The sequence below is a fragment of the Cyanistes caeruleus genome, chromosome 16 (assembly GCF_971803275.1).
Source record: "Cyanistes caeruleus chromosome 16, bCyaCae1.hap1.1, whole genome shotgun sequence".
Taxonomy (NCBI): Eukaryota; Metazoa; Chordata; class Aves; order Passeriformes; family Paridae; genus Cyanistes; species Cyanistes caeruleus.
The window spans coordinates 11478741-11493812 of NC_141716.1; the positions used below are offsets into that span (position 1 = coordinate 11478741).

The following is a 15072-nucleotide window of genomic DNA, read 5'->3' on the forward strand; positions in this document are numbered from 1 at the left end:
TTTATTTTTCAGTATTACTGTGCCATTAGGGGCATTTCACTGTTTTTGCTGACTGTGGTTTGCCTGCCTTTGTCAGCTGTGAAGGTAAAGCAGAAATGAAGAAACAAGACCAATGATTTCAATAACCTCCAGGGTCACCAGGAGCTTCATGGTCCCCGTGTTTTGATTTACAACAATTGTAAAAGGAATCTGAGGGGCAAAGGCTGTACAAGGAAAGGGAACACGTGGGTGACATTTACCCTGGTGACTGTCACTGCTGAACAACAAAAGCAGCGCTGGGAACCAGGCAGGGACAGCATTTACAGAGACTGCAGAGAACCTGCAGCTTGTAATGAGCTCTGCATGCTGGGGGCTGCAAACAGATTGAAAAAAACCCCAAACAACCAACTTTGAATCATTTTGTTGTTGAGTCACCAAGAATGCATTTAATTTTGGGGAAGGACTTGTGTATACTTGAAGAAATTGATTCAAATTCAGTTTACTTCATTAAGCAGGGACACAACACAGCATCCTGCCTAACTGCTTTAAATCCCATCATTTTCTTGTTGAGACTCTGCCCCATGGTTTTTTTAGTGGCCTCTTTCCCAGTGAAGGGGCCAGAGATCACCCAACACGCTGTGGAAGGCACAGAGCATTTGGGGATTTGTCTGGATGCTGCCAGTTATCAGCAACATCTGGTTAATACAGACTGTAAGTATTCCTTAATGAAGTAAATGCACCCAAAGGCCTGAGCAATGAGCACATGGTAAATACAAATATAATTTACTTAAGCAGCAATTAACCATGCTGCAGTTATCAGAAATGTCCTGTTAAACTTGAGCAGAACCATGTCTGTCACATTGAATGGCAGATGTTCTTTGACATTCTGATCACAGCAAAAATTCACTCCATCCATATGATCCATCATCTTTTTTTGTGAGCAGCTGTCACTGACTTACTGAAACCATGAGCCAGAAAGAGGGACTGTTAACAAAAAAATCTGTACAAGTAACTGTATGTTACATCCATAAAATATACAAAGTCCTCAAGCTCCACTGAAGGTGAGTAAAAGAACCAAACAAGTTCACACTCAAAGACTGAGGCCCAATGCTTCTTTCAACATAAAATGTAAATAAATCTCAGCTTATTGTTGTGTCTATAATAGAAGAAATTCAGCATTAACATTTTTGAGTAATGTAATGAATTTGCATTAGTTTCTACTTCTGGATAAGTGCAGTGTCTGAATAAGATTAATTTCTAATCTCTTCCCAGCTTTCTGAGCAGGTCTAATATGTTGAAACCAACCAACCTTTGGGACAGGCTTCTTACCAAGGAAACACTGAAACAATTTGTTTGGTTGCTCTTTTCAGAAGTTAACCACACAGGTTATTATGAGAAGCTTTTTAGATTGTTTTCTACAGCAAAAAGGTTAAGAAATAATAAAGCCATCAGTTTATTAACAAGTAAAGAAGAGAGAATTCCAGCGAGAGCAGCTTTGACTTTTTTGCACAGCTTGCAAAGGTGGGTAATTAAGCAAGGCAGACTGTCCTTAGGGGTCTTGGAGGGAGACAAGACATTTTAGTGCTGACCCAACTGGGTAAATCTCTCCTTTAGTCTGCAAACTGTGACCTACAACATGCTGGTACAGTCAGAAAAATAAAGAGTGCTCACTGCAGGGGTGGGCGAGAACTCTGACTTCGTCCACAGCTATGTACCCAGGGTGTCCTTTCAAAGAGACAGATTCAAATATCACCTGAAATACAAAAGAGAAGAAAATAAATCTGGGAAAGAAGATTTACAGCAGTAATTTCAACAGTCCCCACATTCTGCTGTTAGTCTGAGTCATTTGAGGCATTTTGTTAATGAAGGGACACCAGGGCAATTCAGGGTGTGAATGCAATACCAAATCTGTTGGGGAAGCAAAACAAAGAGCAACATTCAATAGGATTAAAGACATCCCTAATTTGGAAAAGCAAAAAGTGCCCTGGGCACACCTATATTCACTTAAGCACCAGTCTAAGAACATTAGGTTGGTAATAATTTGATATCTTGTTCTCAGAATGCCTGGGAAAATTGGAGAGAGCCCTACACGAGACAAAATTCTCTTCCTGAGCCAGTGACCATGCCCAGATTGTTCTGGAGAAAAACCTGATTTTCTGTGCAGGCTCTTGCAGAACTAGAAAGTTAATTACAAGCAAAGGATGGCACTGGATTCTGGACTGAAATAAGATCTTCCCAGATATTTTTGCCTCTCCCTGGATTCCACGAGCACGATCTGAGAAGGAATATTCTTAAAAAACACATGTACAATTTCTCTTCATTAATGGTACACTAACAAGCTTTTTTTTTAATTTTTGTACCTGGATTATGAAAACATTCCAGTAATGTGAGTCTGAAAAGACAGATATTCCATCATACATTAATAAAAAACTCATTCTTCTTTGTGGGTTTGTGATTTTAACCTAGAAAACTGCCCTGAAGTATCTTGTTATAAAAATATATGGACTACAAAAAAATCAGTAGCACAGGGAAAAAAACAAACCAAAACCAAAGAACAAAAACCTAAAAATCTGATAAAGAGATCATTAAAAATAAGTTAATTGCTGGAAAGTGGGGCAGTGGAAAGGAATGTGCAGATCTGGCACTGGGAACCAGCAACAGGACAGAGGAAATGGAACAAAGCTGAGTCAGGACAAGCTCAGACTGGGCATTAGGAAAAGGTTCCTCAGTGGGAGGGAGATCTGTCCCTGGAAATGAGCACAGCACCGGCCTGGCAGAGCTCATGGAGCACCTGAAGGACACTCTCAGTCACATGGCTGAGTTTTCAGCAGTCCTGTGAGGAGCAGAGCGTTGGATTTAATGATTCTGTGGGTCCCTTCCAACTTGAGTCATGCACTGACTCTGTAAGGAACAGGAAGTTTAGAAATGTCCAACCATAATAACAACAATAATATTACTATTACTAGTACTAGTACTAATAGTAACATTACTGTTAATATTAATATTAATAGTAATAGTAATAGTAATTTTATAGTAATATTTATAGTAATAGTAATAGTAATAGTAATAGTAATAGTAATAGTAATTGTAATAGTAATTGTAATAGTAATAGTAATAATATTAACATTACTATTAATATTATATTAAAAGTATTGATTATAGTAATAATAATAATGATGATGATGATAATAATAATAATAGTAATAATAATAATAATGATGATGATGATGATGATGCAGCCTGATGTTGAATAATCAGTGATGCTACATCCCAAATTAGTGATTCTCTTCCCAAAGGATGACTTTACTTCCTTTACTACATTAAAAAATGAATGGGTGGAGATGGAATGGGCACTGTCCTCTCCATGTGAAAGGGAAATTCCCACTCTGTCTGACTGAAGCAATGTTCACACTGTACTGGATTGCTGATTCTTTTGTGAGTAAATAGTCAGCTTTCCAAGGACAGAGTTAATTACATGTTCAGCCAGCACAGTTACTGCCATTAGAACAGTGTTCTGGTGCAGCTACTTGTTCCACAGGAGAAAATATTCCAGTCATTTGTAACTTCTGAAATTCACTACTAGAACACTGAGTTAACTGTTTAAAACCAGTTTTCAAAAGTCCTTTTTGTTCTAAATAAAAGCTGGCATTCCCAGCCTGTCACTGTTCAGCAAGCCACTGGAAGATAAAATAAGCCAAAAACCATTAACAAGTGTTCTGTGTTATAAGGTCCTTGATAGGGTTTTAGGGACTGTATAAAATAAGACTATAATATAGGAGTCTTTAGTATGGAAATTATAATTACTTTAGCAATTAAATATCATTCATGATAAAAATTACATTTACTGGGAAGGTCATGCAAGGCTCTACTGCAGCTCCCTTCAGACCTGAATACAAGTGCAGCATTACAGCTACAAAATCTTATTTTAGCTTTACATTTGTGAAAAGTCATAAGCCACAACAAATTCTCAATTATCTGCAAGGCAAGAACTTGTTAAGTTCTCCAAGGCATTGACATCAGGTATGAGTGGGTGGCAAAAGTGAGCACCAATACACAGAGAATTGACTTTGGTTAATTACCAACATGTTCAGGGTCTTTCATACTGCACAATATAACTCAATAATAAGTTAAGTTAATAATAACCAACTCAGCCTCTAAAAAATCCCTGTTCACTGGTGCAGAATCCACTGAGTAGAGGACTCCTCTCAATTCAAGCAATATTGTTTGACTATTTTATTCTGTTCTGCTTTACACTCAGATATTCCTGCCCTTCCCCAGTTCAAACTTACACATTTTTGTATTTTTGTGTGTTTTGCAGCATCTCATCCCTATCAAACTGAAAAGCATGGCAGCACCCAGGATTTCCTGAAAATTGGGAATTGAGACCCAGCATGGGGAAAAGGCAGGAATAAATGTTTATGGGGTCATTTCTGCAAATCTCACACTCTGTATCACTCATGTCCTTTTAAATTCAGTTGGAAACGCAGCATGATGGTTGAGACAGGCAATGCTTTGCAATTAATAATGCTTTGCATTTAAAGAACTCCAAAGAAATTGATATATTTTACAAAATATAAAGCTTCACTCTTAAAAAAAAAAAAAATAAATTAAATGCTCCTGAGGCCTGCAAATACCAAGTCATTTCATGTTTCCTTCCCACCAAACAAGCCCCAGTTCAGCGCTGTGATTTACCAACAATGTCTGTGTTAGCAGCGTAGCCCAGCTCATCTGTTGTGCTACAACAGCTTTCTCCAAGCATGGATCAATAACATTCCTTGCTATACATCACAAAAACACCTCCTGGCAGGCTCTAGCGCTGCCCTTGGTGCATTCTGGGGCTGAGTTCATCCTTATGGCAAGCAGTAATTCAAGATTACACGTATTACCTTTCTCCAAGAACCATTAGAGCTTTTTTTTCTCGCTACGCTGGAAAACATTTGCAGGCTGGGAATCCAAGTAGAGGAAACTTCAGTGTAGACATGATAAATCTCCCCACATTTCTATCTCAGCTAAGTGCTTCTGCAGCCTGATGACTCCTATGACCCTTGCACAGAACTGCCAGACCTAAAACATGACCTCTGGCAACTGCTCGGGATGCCAGTTTTCCACTAGCCACATCTCCAAAGCTCAAAGAGTTTGCCAAAGCCTCAGACCAGGGCAGAGAGCTTCAGATTGTTTTGTCTGGCTGAATTTTTGATGTACATCCCAATCCAGGATGGTGTGGTTTCTGTGCCTTAGGAGGGTAATTAACATTTTGTCTGATGCAGATTTCAATATTTAGGGTAAATGCTGGTTTTACCCGGTCTTTCCAAAATACAAAATGGGCTGTCAGGACTCTTGTGCACAGAGAGTTCTCCAGAAATACAATTTTGATTTAAAGCTGGCAAAGAAATGGCAACTGTGAGGGTGGGCAGGCCCTGGCACAGGGTACCCAGAGCAGCTGGGGCTGCCCCTGGATCCCTGGAAGTGTCCAAGGCCAGGCTGGATGGGGCTTGGAGCAGCCTGGGACAGTGGAAGGTGTCCCTGCCATGGCAGGGGATGGAATGGGATGAGCTTTGGGGTCTCTTCTAACCCAACCCATTTAGGATTTTATTAAATAACACTGCCATGGCACATTCTGGAGCATGTATCAACATTTTTCAGAAACACACCCAAGTTTTGTCATACTCCCACCTCTGGACTTAAGTAGAAGTTACTTTAGTAGAAGAAAAAGTAAAAGTAGAAGTCTCCTTTAGTAGACTTAACAGAAGTGTTACTTTAGGCTGGCAAATACTAATAATTTTTTCTCTTCATTTTTACAAGCTTCAAGTTCTCTTCTTTCTCTTAATTTTTTCTTAAACCTTGCTTAAATATAGAAACTCAGGACTACAAACCACCAATAAGGTGATTTGTAAAACCAGAGATTGAAATCAGTCTACCAGACCCCCATAATATCCAGGACAGATCTCAAACTTTAAAAGTCATACTTAAGGAATAAAAATTCAAGTGTGACCAGAAGGAAACATCACTCTCACCCATCACAAATTTAAAAAGAAGCCCTTTGCATTTTCTAGGAAGGAACTACTCCTGGGCAGATACTGCTGCCTTCCAATCCATTCATTTTTGTGCTTTAGTGGAAAATTCTTGTTTGATTTAAAGGATTCTTTTGCCCAAAACCAGCAAACTTGACCTGCCAAAGTACTTGTAAAAGACCTAAGTGAGGCTGAGGAAGCCTCCTATTGATATATCTGAGAGCAGGATCCCTCTTAGTATGAGATCAGACTGCCTTTTGCAGGTTTTTCAAGCTTTGATTTTCTGGGTGAAAGATCATTTCTGTTATCTCTGTGGAGCACCTACGATGAAGAAAATTCTGCTTCATGCCCAGGATCACGTTAATATGAATGGAGTAGGAGCACTCCAGTGTGCCTTCAGAACAGTCACAAGTTGTGCACTGCCCTTAAAACACCACTTTCCACACATTTGCATCTCTTTATCCTTCCCTCTCGCCTGCCGGGTGCACTCTGTGGATTCTGCTGGTACCCACAACTCTTTCAGAGGCAGCACATTAAAGCATCCTCCTCCAGCTCAGATTTTATAGACCTTCTTCCCAGTTATTAGAAGCAAGAAAAAGAGAGGCTTTTCTACCTGCTGTTTTTTATACACAGACTATTTGCTGCCTTTTCATAGCTCATTCTATCTCAGTCCCTATCTCACTCATGTCTTTTATTACATCAAATCTCCTGCAAGGTTTAGGATACAATTACCTCCCAGGCTTTTTTTTTCTTTGTGTGTGTGTGTGTCTTGAATATAAAACAAGACAAAAGTACTCCTTCAACAAATAAAAAGTAGTATGTGAGTCCATTGTGTGCAAATTATCTAACTGAAATTAAAACAATGGCTGCAAAGTTGCCACGTGAAATTTTGAAGCAGCTAATAAGTAGGTGTAAAGCTAATATAACCCAAAAATAGTGTAGTCATTACATTCCTTGGCTTTGTCCTTTTCTAAATAAAATATTAATCTTCGAACAGAATAAATAAAGCTGTGCTAGAAAGAGGAGGAACTGAGGATCTAGTGAAAGATATCCACACTTGATACTGTGGTATCAGAATTTATTAGTACCTTATGTGCTTACACCCCTCGTAGGGGTACAAGACACAAGGCCAAGTCACAAAATGTTCCTTCCTATGGAACCAACCATGGTCCAAAAATAATGCAGGGAGATTTTTTTTGCAGAGCACAGATGCACATCCAGAAACTGTTTTGTTTACAGTCACACAGTGCCACGGAAAGCGCCGATACAAGAGGAAATTTCATCATGAACGAGTGGGTCTTGTCAATAACTGCCTCCCATCCATCTCTCTGTGGCCTGCCAACAACTCAAGAAAAAAGGTGAAGGAGAAGGGAAGAAATATGCTAAGCTGCCTATAGAACCACTACAGGTGAATTTATTCTGAGAGGAAAAACCAGGGAGGGAGGTGTCGATTTTCCAAACTAACAAAGGAGAGAGAGAGGGGGCAGGAAAAATATTACAAACCCCTACCTGATAAAAATGTGGCCAGAAGGTGCTGATGGCCAGCTCTGCTTTCACCCAGCCCTCGGTCACCACCCCTGACACGTTCCAGATGGGGTTGCCCTGGGGGCCCCCGTTGACCTTGACGTAGACGTTGAGGGAGCCGGGGCTGGAGCGGTCCCGGCTGGACAGGTAATAGTGGAAGTCGATGCAGTGGGTGTCATTCTCCTTCAGCGTGGGCAGCAGCAGGTGAGCTTTCTGCCCTGATGCTCGCCCAGAGCTGTTCACCATCATGAAGGAGCCTGCAGAGCAAAGGAAAAAGAGAACAAAGGGTGGGTTTGTGTGGATTTTTGGTGTAAACCTCTCAAGCCACAAAACAAACCGTTCCTCTGAAGGAAGCAGCTGTTTGATGTCAGCTGTTAGGGAGAGAAAGGATATTAAAATTGCAGGGTATACACACCACTAGACTCAGAGCTAGCTAGAACCACTTTAATTAAATAAACTGCAAACCAAAATAGAAATACTGCCTTGCTTGTATTATTTTATCACCTTGTGATCACACAGTCACTCTAAACAAAAGCACATTCCCACTTCAAGCAACAGCCAGGCTCTCCTGTTGCACACAGCTCCCAAAGGCACATTCAGTACAAGGTAACAAGTGACAGGATGAGAGGAAACAGCCTCAAGTTGCACCAGGGGAGGCTTAGATTGGATATTAGGAAAAAATTCTTCATGGGAAGTGTTGTAAAGCACTGGAACAGATTGTGGAGTCACCATCCCTGGAAGTGTTCAAGAAATGTGTGTATGTGGTGCCTGGGGATGTGGTTTAGTGGTGAGCATGGTGTTGGGCTAATGGTTGGATTTGATGATCAATGAAAGCAATCTTAACAATTCTATGATTCAACACAAAAACAACAGCAGATATATACAGTCAGCTGATATTTGCCTGCATGGCCCCAACACCCTTCATGCCAGTCCATACCTGTGAACCCTGGCACCTGAATATTTGAAGGTCATGTTAAGAAAACCCCAGTTTTCAGAGCACAACCAAGTGAGAGTTGTTAACAGAACAGCAACATCTTCACTTGTAATAATGCAACAGGACAATAATTCTTGTGGGAGGGAAGGTAGGCTGAGTTTAGGGAGGGAAATGTATACTGAGGCAATTTATGAGTTTGTTAACCTGGAAGTCTGCATCATATTAACCATGGCACTCGATGTTGAACTTGCATTTGGATTCATCAAGCAGTTATTTTACAGCACATTGTGTCTCCACTCATCTCCTCACAGATGCATCAAGGTGACAAATGTCAGCAATAAGGGAGAACATGATGAGAGTTATTTGATTCAATTCTGGTTACAGGATCTCCTTCATGTGGGTGCAGACAATCACACTCAGAAAGAACTAAAGAAAACACCGGGATGGGGAGGGGGGAATCTGAGTGTTAGCAGCCAGGCATGATAATTTTTAATCAAACACAACCCTCTTGACACTCCTGGCTCTGATGCTGCTGCCAAGCCACGCTACAGACGTGTTTGTCTGCTGGCCTCTCGCAGTTCACAGAAGATTGAGTTTGAAAAGCCCTGCCTCACTTCTGACCTACTGAATTTCCCTCTTCCTCGCCATAGCAGGTGATTCAGATGAGCCAGGCAAACATTTGGATCAATTCTGTGCAGTGAACAGTCATATATTATAAATTTATAACAGCTACAAGCAACTTTCTCTCAGCGGGTATTTCCCCCCTGTGTTTATATGACACATATGCATTTTGTAAAGGATGGATGGGAGGAAATTAATCTTTAAAAAAAAATAAATAAAGTTACTCTAAAGACCTTGGAAAATTCCAGCACAATGCAAGCACAGCTGGGGAAGAGGAAGAGACTCTAAGAAAGTTTGTAGGCAAGATAGTCTCTGGCAATGCTGCCTTTCAATGGAAACAAATGAAAAACAAAAAACAAAATGGTCCCAAGTCAAGAAATTCCAGAATCACAGCAAGAGCTTGGAGAAATGCTAGAGCTGAATCCAAACTTTCAGGCTTCTCTCTAAAAATTAGGATCCTACAAATGCCCATTGCTGATGTAACTCTGCTCCCAGTCAATCATAAAATCCCTCTCTTCAGCATGTAACTTATACACATTAATCTTAAAAATCTACTTATATAAACGGAACTTTTGAGAAATGGAATTTGGGCTCTGTTTCTATGACTTGAGAACATTTATTATCAGAAAGCACAGGTGCCAGCAGGCTTGGAGAGGCAGCAAGCTGGGAACCTGAGACAGCCAGATTTGGGGAGGCTGATTGTGATACCCAGATCCCTGAGGGCTGGAGCCCCTCTGCTCTGAGCCAGGCTGGGAGAGCTGGGGGTGCTCACCTGGAGAGGAGAAGGTTCCAGGGATACCCCAGAGCCCCTGCCAGGGCCTAAAGGGGCTCCAGGAGAGCTGGAGAGGGACTGGGGACAAGGGATGGAGGAACAGGACAAGAGGCTTTAAGCTGAAGGAGGGGAAATTTAGATTGGAAATTGGGAAGGAATTTTTCACTTTAGGATGGGCAGACCCTGGCAAAGGGTGCCCAGAGAAGCTGTGGCTGCCCCTGGATCCCTGGAAGTGTCCAAGGCCAGGCTGGACAGGGCTTGGAGCAGCCTGGGACAGTGGAAGGTGTCCCTGCCATGGCAGGGGTGGCACTGGATGAGCTTTAAGGTCCCTCCCAACTCAACCCATTTTGGGATTCCAGGATTACTGTCAGTACACAATTGCAGGAATCGCTTTTCTGCAGAGATCTTGGGAGAGAAGACCCTGTGAAACTGCTGAGTAAGGGCAGCACAGTCTGGAGGAGCCCAGCAGCTGCTGAGAAATGCTGCTCTGCCTGAAGCATTTCAGAGCCACTTGAGTACAATGAAGACAAGTTCCCCAAGTGCCAGATCCCACCCTGGAGGAGGCAATGCAGCCCAGAATCACCCCAGGAGCAGCAGAGCTCCTGTGAGTTCACCAGGTTTTTGACCAAGTGCCTCCTACACTGGGGAGAGACCAAAGAAAAGGGATTTTTACACCACAATTGACTGCACTGCACCTGGCACAGCATTCCACTTCTGGGAATGCCTCTTAACCTTTCTAATTTGGATAACTCATAAATTATCCTGCCCTAAAGAACTGTTCTGAAGCTGTTCTAGGACAATACAGCCCTGAACTGCACCGGGGGAGGTAAGTGCTTCAGTGGCAGCAAAAGTTAGGGAGTATTTCACTTTTACAGATTCATATATAAGAATAATGAGCTTTCCTCTGGGAGAAAAAAACATCAGCTTTTATAAAAAGTTCCAAACAATAATTACAGTTTTATTTTTTGCCACCCACAAAAAAATGAATCACAAGCTATTCATGGCCTTTTGTGCTGACAACTCTGGGGAGAGTGGGGAGCCTGAATCCAGCGAGTGACAACACCAGCAGGAAGAATACCCATCCACCAAAAAGCACTTACCAAAATAATTAGTTGTATTTGCTAAAAAAATAGCTTTGCAAACAATTTCCATGGATAAACTATTCCCAGCTTCTTATTTATAGCATATGATTTTTTTTAATACAATGTCTGTAGAGATACTGGGGGAAACACTGTAAGAAACACAACTTGAAACTCAGGAAAAGTCCTGATAAGAGGCATTATTTTATGGTGGTGGAAAAGATGAAGAATTTCCACTTACAGAGACATCTCTGACAGAGAAGAGAAATCACACCTTGTTTAGAGGGATTTGTTCCCTAGGAACTTTACCACATTCCTTTGTTTCTGCAGAGCCTTGGAGTGGCAGCTTCTCCCACAAACCCTTCCCTGGGATACCCCAGGCACAGCTCATCCCACAGGATCCAGAGAAACACCTCAAGCCTGGCCATCCTAGGGGCTGAAAACCTGTAATACCATCAAGGCAACCACTGACATCAGGCACACAAATAAAATTCATGAAATATTCATTCTATAAAATTCAACTGTGAATAAATGATACCCTGTATCCTATAAATTGGCCCCAAATAGACACATTTTTATTTATTTTTTTATTTTTTTATTTTTTATTTTTTTTAATTTTTATTTTTATTTTTATTTTATTTTTAATTTTTATTTTTATTTTATTTTTAATTCTTATTCTTATTTTTATTTTTATTTTTTTTATTTTTATTTTTTTTTATTTTAATTTTTATTTTATTTTTAATTTTTATTTTTATTTTTATTTTTATTTTTATTTTTATTTTATATTTATTTTTATTTTTTATTTTAATTTTTATTTTATTTTTAAATTTTATTTTTATTTTTATTTTTATTTTTTATTTTTTATTTTAATTTTTATTTTATTTTTAAATTTTATTTTTGTTTTTATTTTTATTTTTTATTTTTTATTTTAATTTTTATCTATTTTTACAGTGTGAACTTGAATAGGTATCTTCACAAAGTTGCTCTGCATGCTCCAAGAGGAACAGATGAGATCCACTGTTCTATTACAAATTTCCAAGTCAATGGAACTTGTGTGGGCAAGATCCATCACTTAGGGATAGGTGAGAGATCATGAAAACAGCTCCTACCAGGAGAAAATAAATAAAAAACAAGCCAGCCTTTTAAAGACAAATGTGGTTTTCCTCATTATCCTTAATAAAAATTGACATATTGAGATTCAGGGTCTGACAGCCTTCTTTAGGCTGAGCAGAGAGCTGAAGCTGATGGGACTTATTCTCAATTTATAGGCCTATATGTGAAATAAAAGAGATATAATCTGCTCTGGCACCAACAAATCACTTGTCAGAGTTTCCACTCATACAAAGGACTAAGGAATGAATTAACATGTCACAAATGGAAATTATTGACTAATAGATGACTGAAAGCCTCCTGAATGGCTCCAGGCAAGAATATGAATAAAACAAAAGGTATCTTGGAGAAACTCTTGTGTACACTGTTGCATATCCAATTGGGGGAAAAAAAGAAAGAAAAATATCATTGAGTTTCATTCTTTTGGTGACTTCCTTACAAGAGTTCAAGTTTTCAAGCCTACACTAAACCGGAAAAAAATGAATTTTGGGGAAGAAAAATGATCTAGGCTGGATAAAAGTTCTTTTTTATGTTTATTTGACAGGGAAGTATAAGCTCATTAAAGCAAATTGAGTGTAAGGTCAATTAAACATGGTGTTCTTGGATCAACAGGTTAAATTAATTAATATCTTGCTGGTTTTATCCTGACTATGTAAAAATGAATGTGCTATGCTCATATCAGTCTGAAGCAAGGAGGATGGGAAGACTGTAAATAAATTCATTTTCAGAAATCCTTTCCAACGGCAGGAACATTAAACGCCACTCTCTCCTAGTTATTAAACATACCACTGAAAATTGGGGAATTAAACCATGAAGTGCTCTCTAGCTGGCCACAAATTTCAATTTTTTCCCCTGCTTGGTGGATAATGATGCCTTGATAAGCGTCCTATTATTGATGCATCTGCAGCAGAGCTCCTGTTCCCGGAGCCCAAACGGCGCTCTGCAGCAGATGGTGGCTATTGTGTTTACACATCAGCACTTTATGTTTGCCTTCTCGCACGTCTGCAGTAAAGAGAAGGCCATAATTGAGTTTTGAATGGCTTTGCACATTGTTCATTAAGTTTACACGGGTGTGCTCTGTCAAATGACAGCTGAAGGAACGCGAGGAGCCGCTGGCAGACCTTGGCTGGTGCTGTCTCACCGCTGGCTTTCAAGAGCTGAGCTGCTTCCAAAGTCAAATTACAGCAACCAGCAAAGACTTGAAAAGGAAGCTGTCAAAATGCTCCACTGCAAAATGAGGATTCTAAAACCCCGAGCACCAAACTCAGGTGTACAATGTAGTTTTAAAGAGCAGACTCTTCCCGACACAAAGATTTCCGGCAGGTGCAGCGGCGTGTTTTCAGACACGCTTGTGTTTACTGCCAAAAAACAACTTTATCTCCGAGCAAGTGAGCCTGACACCTGTCCTTGTTAAGGCAGAACAAAGCAACATGGGATAATCTGGGCTGAAGGGGCCTCAGGGCAAGCCCCTGCTCAAAGCAGGATCAGCCCTGAGCTTAGAGCTGAGTGTTCCACACATCTCCAGAGGATTGCTCATCCCCTCTGGAAAACCCGCTCCACTGCTTGACTACCCTCGTATTTTTTTCCCCTTTTATTCAGTCCCAAACCTCTCATTTCCAGTTAGATCCTTTGCCTCTCATCCTCCAGGCACCTGCTGTGGTACAAACTAACTCAGTGTTCCTGATAGCCTTGGCAGGAGAGGGTTTGTGGGGTGAGGCTCTGCTCTGCAGGAGCGCTCTGACCCTTTCCCAGTATTCCATTCCCAGTGGAGAGGACCAGGGTCACTCCCCTGCCCCAAACACAGAAACAGAGAATGGGATCCTTTCCCTTTCCCATCCCTTTATCACAGGGAACAGCAAAGGGTCTCTCTGAACTACCTTTAAGTCACTCTGAAGGCCACAGAACAGATATTGAACACTTTCCATGTTAAATATGACAAAATATGTTTGTGGAGAGTATAACACAAACTCCACCTACCCCCACAGCTGGTTTCAAGCGGTGGCAAAGCAGCCACTTTAAGCAGGATGTAAATTCTTCATAGGGTGCTGTGAAGCAGAATTTACCATTTCAATCTTCTGACAATCAGCAATATATAGATTTTTTTGAAGTCAAAAGCTGCATTAACCCCATCCATTAATTAACCACAGAATGATCTTTCTCTCACCAATTTTGTTGAGTCAGGAGCAAGAGTCTGTCAACGAGCTCTAGAGTTTGATTATACATTGTGCTGGGAGAAATAAATTATTATTTCTATGCACTTTAAGATTCTGTCACTTAATTTGTAGTTCTTATTCTATGAAATTTATGATTACCTACCTGCTGCCCACTTCCCACATTTTTACATCCCTATTTGTGTATGACCCTGGAAAAAAGCTCAGAAATTCTCTTCCCCTCACTGAGGTACTACAGACAGCAGCATTTGTACAAACCCAGAATTTCTATGTTTCATAACCACATCCCTTTTCCATGTATTAGGGCAAAATCAGACCCATGGGGTTTAATTCTCAAATGTGAGCCATACTGAATTAATCTACCAATGAAACTATTTGATTCTCTGATAAATATGAATATAAATGGCAAATTTGGTTCGGTTTCATTCATGAGGACAATTCATTCACTTATAAAATGATTGAATAATGGGGAAGAATTTTTTTAAGCAACCATCTACTATTTGTAAAAAGCTTTTCTTCTGGAAAGGAATGTTATGAAAAGAATTATGCTGTGGGGGATTTTTGTAAGAAAAATCTTCTCAGAACGAGACTGATCTCATATGACCTCAAATATTTGCTGTAGATATTTAAAGTGACTATTGTGACATAAATCCTCTCTGAGAGATGAAGTGTGTGGCAAAAGTGGGTCTGGTTTGCCCGTTTCCAAATGGCTTTAGGAGGGGGGAAGCTTGCAACCCTTTTTCTTTATATACAAAGCCAAATCAATGTGGGACCATGCTCAGAATTAAGAAAAGCAGGTTCCCCACAGGCCCACAACTGCTTTTCCACTGATTCCTCTGACTGAACCATGCTTGGCTGCTGCATTTCCAGT

The 15072-nt window shown here is 40.3% G+C and overlaps 1 protein-coding gene across 12 annotated transcripts in view; it reads right to left on the reverse strand.

Moving 5' to 3' along the window:
- Positions 1-15072, reverse strand: part of PTPRT (protein tyrosine phosphatase receptor type T) — a 432610-nt gene that overhangs the window by 258580 nt on the left and 158958 nt on the right. For all 12 annotated transcript variants that reach the window (XM_086852378.1, XM_086852376.1, XM_086852367.1 and 9 more), the window contains exons 3-4: positions 7500-7771; positions 1651-1732 (exon numbers count right to left, since the gene is read on the reverse strand). In XM_086852378.1, coding sequence (XP_086708504.1) covers positions 1651-1732; positions 7500-7771 — 354 coding nt within the window. The remainder of the gene's footprint in view (positions 1-1650; positions 1733-7499; positions 7772-15072) is intronic.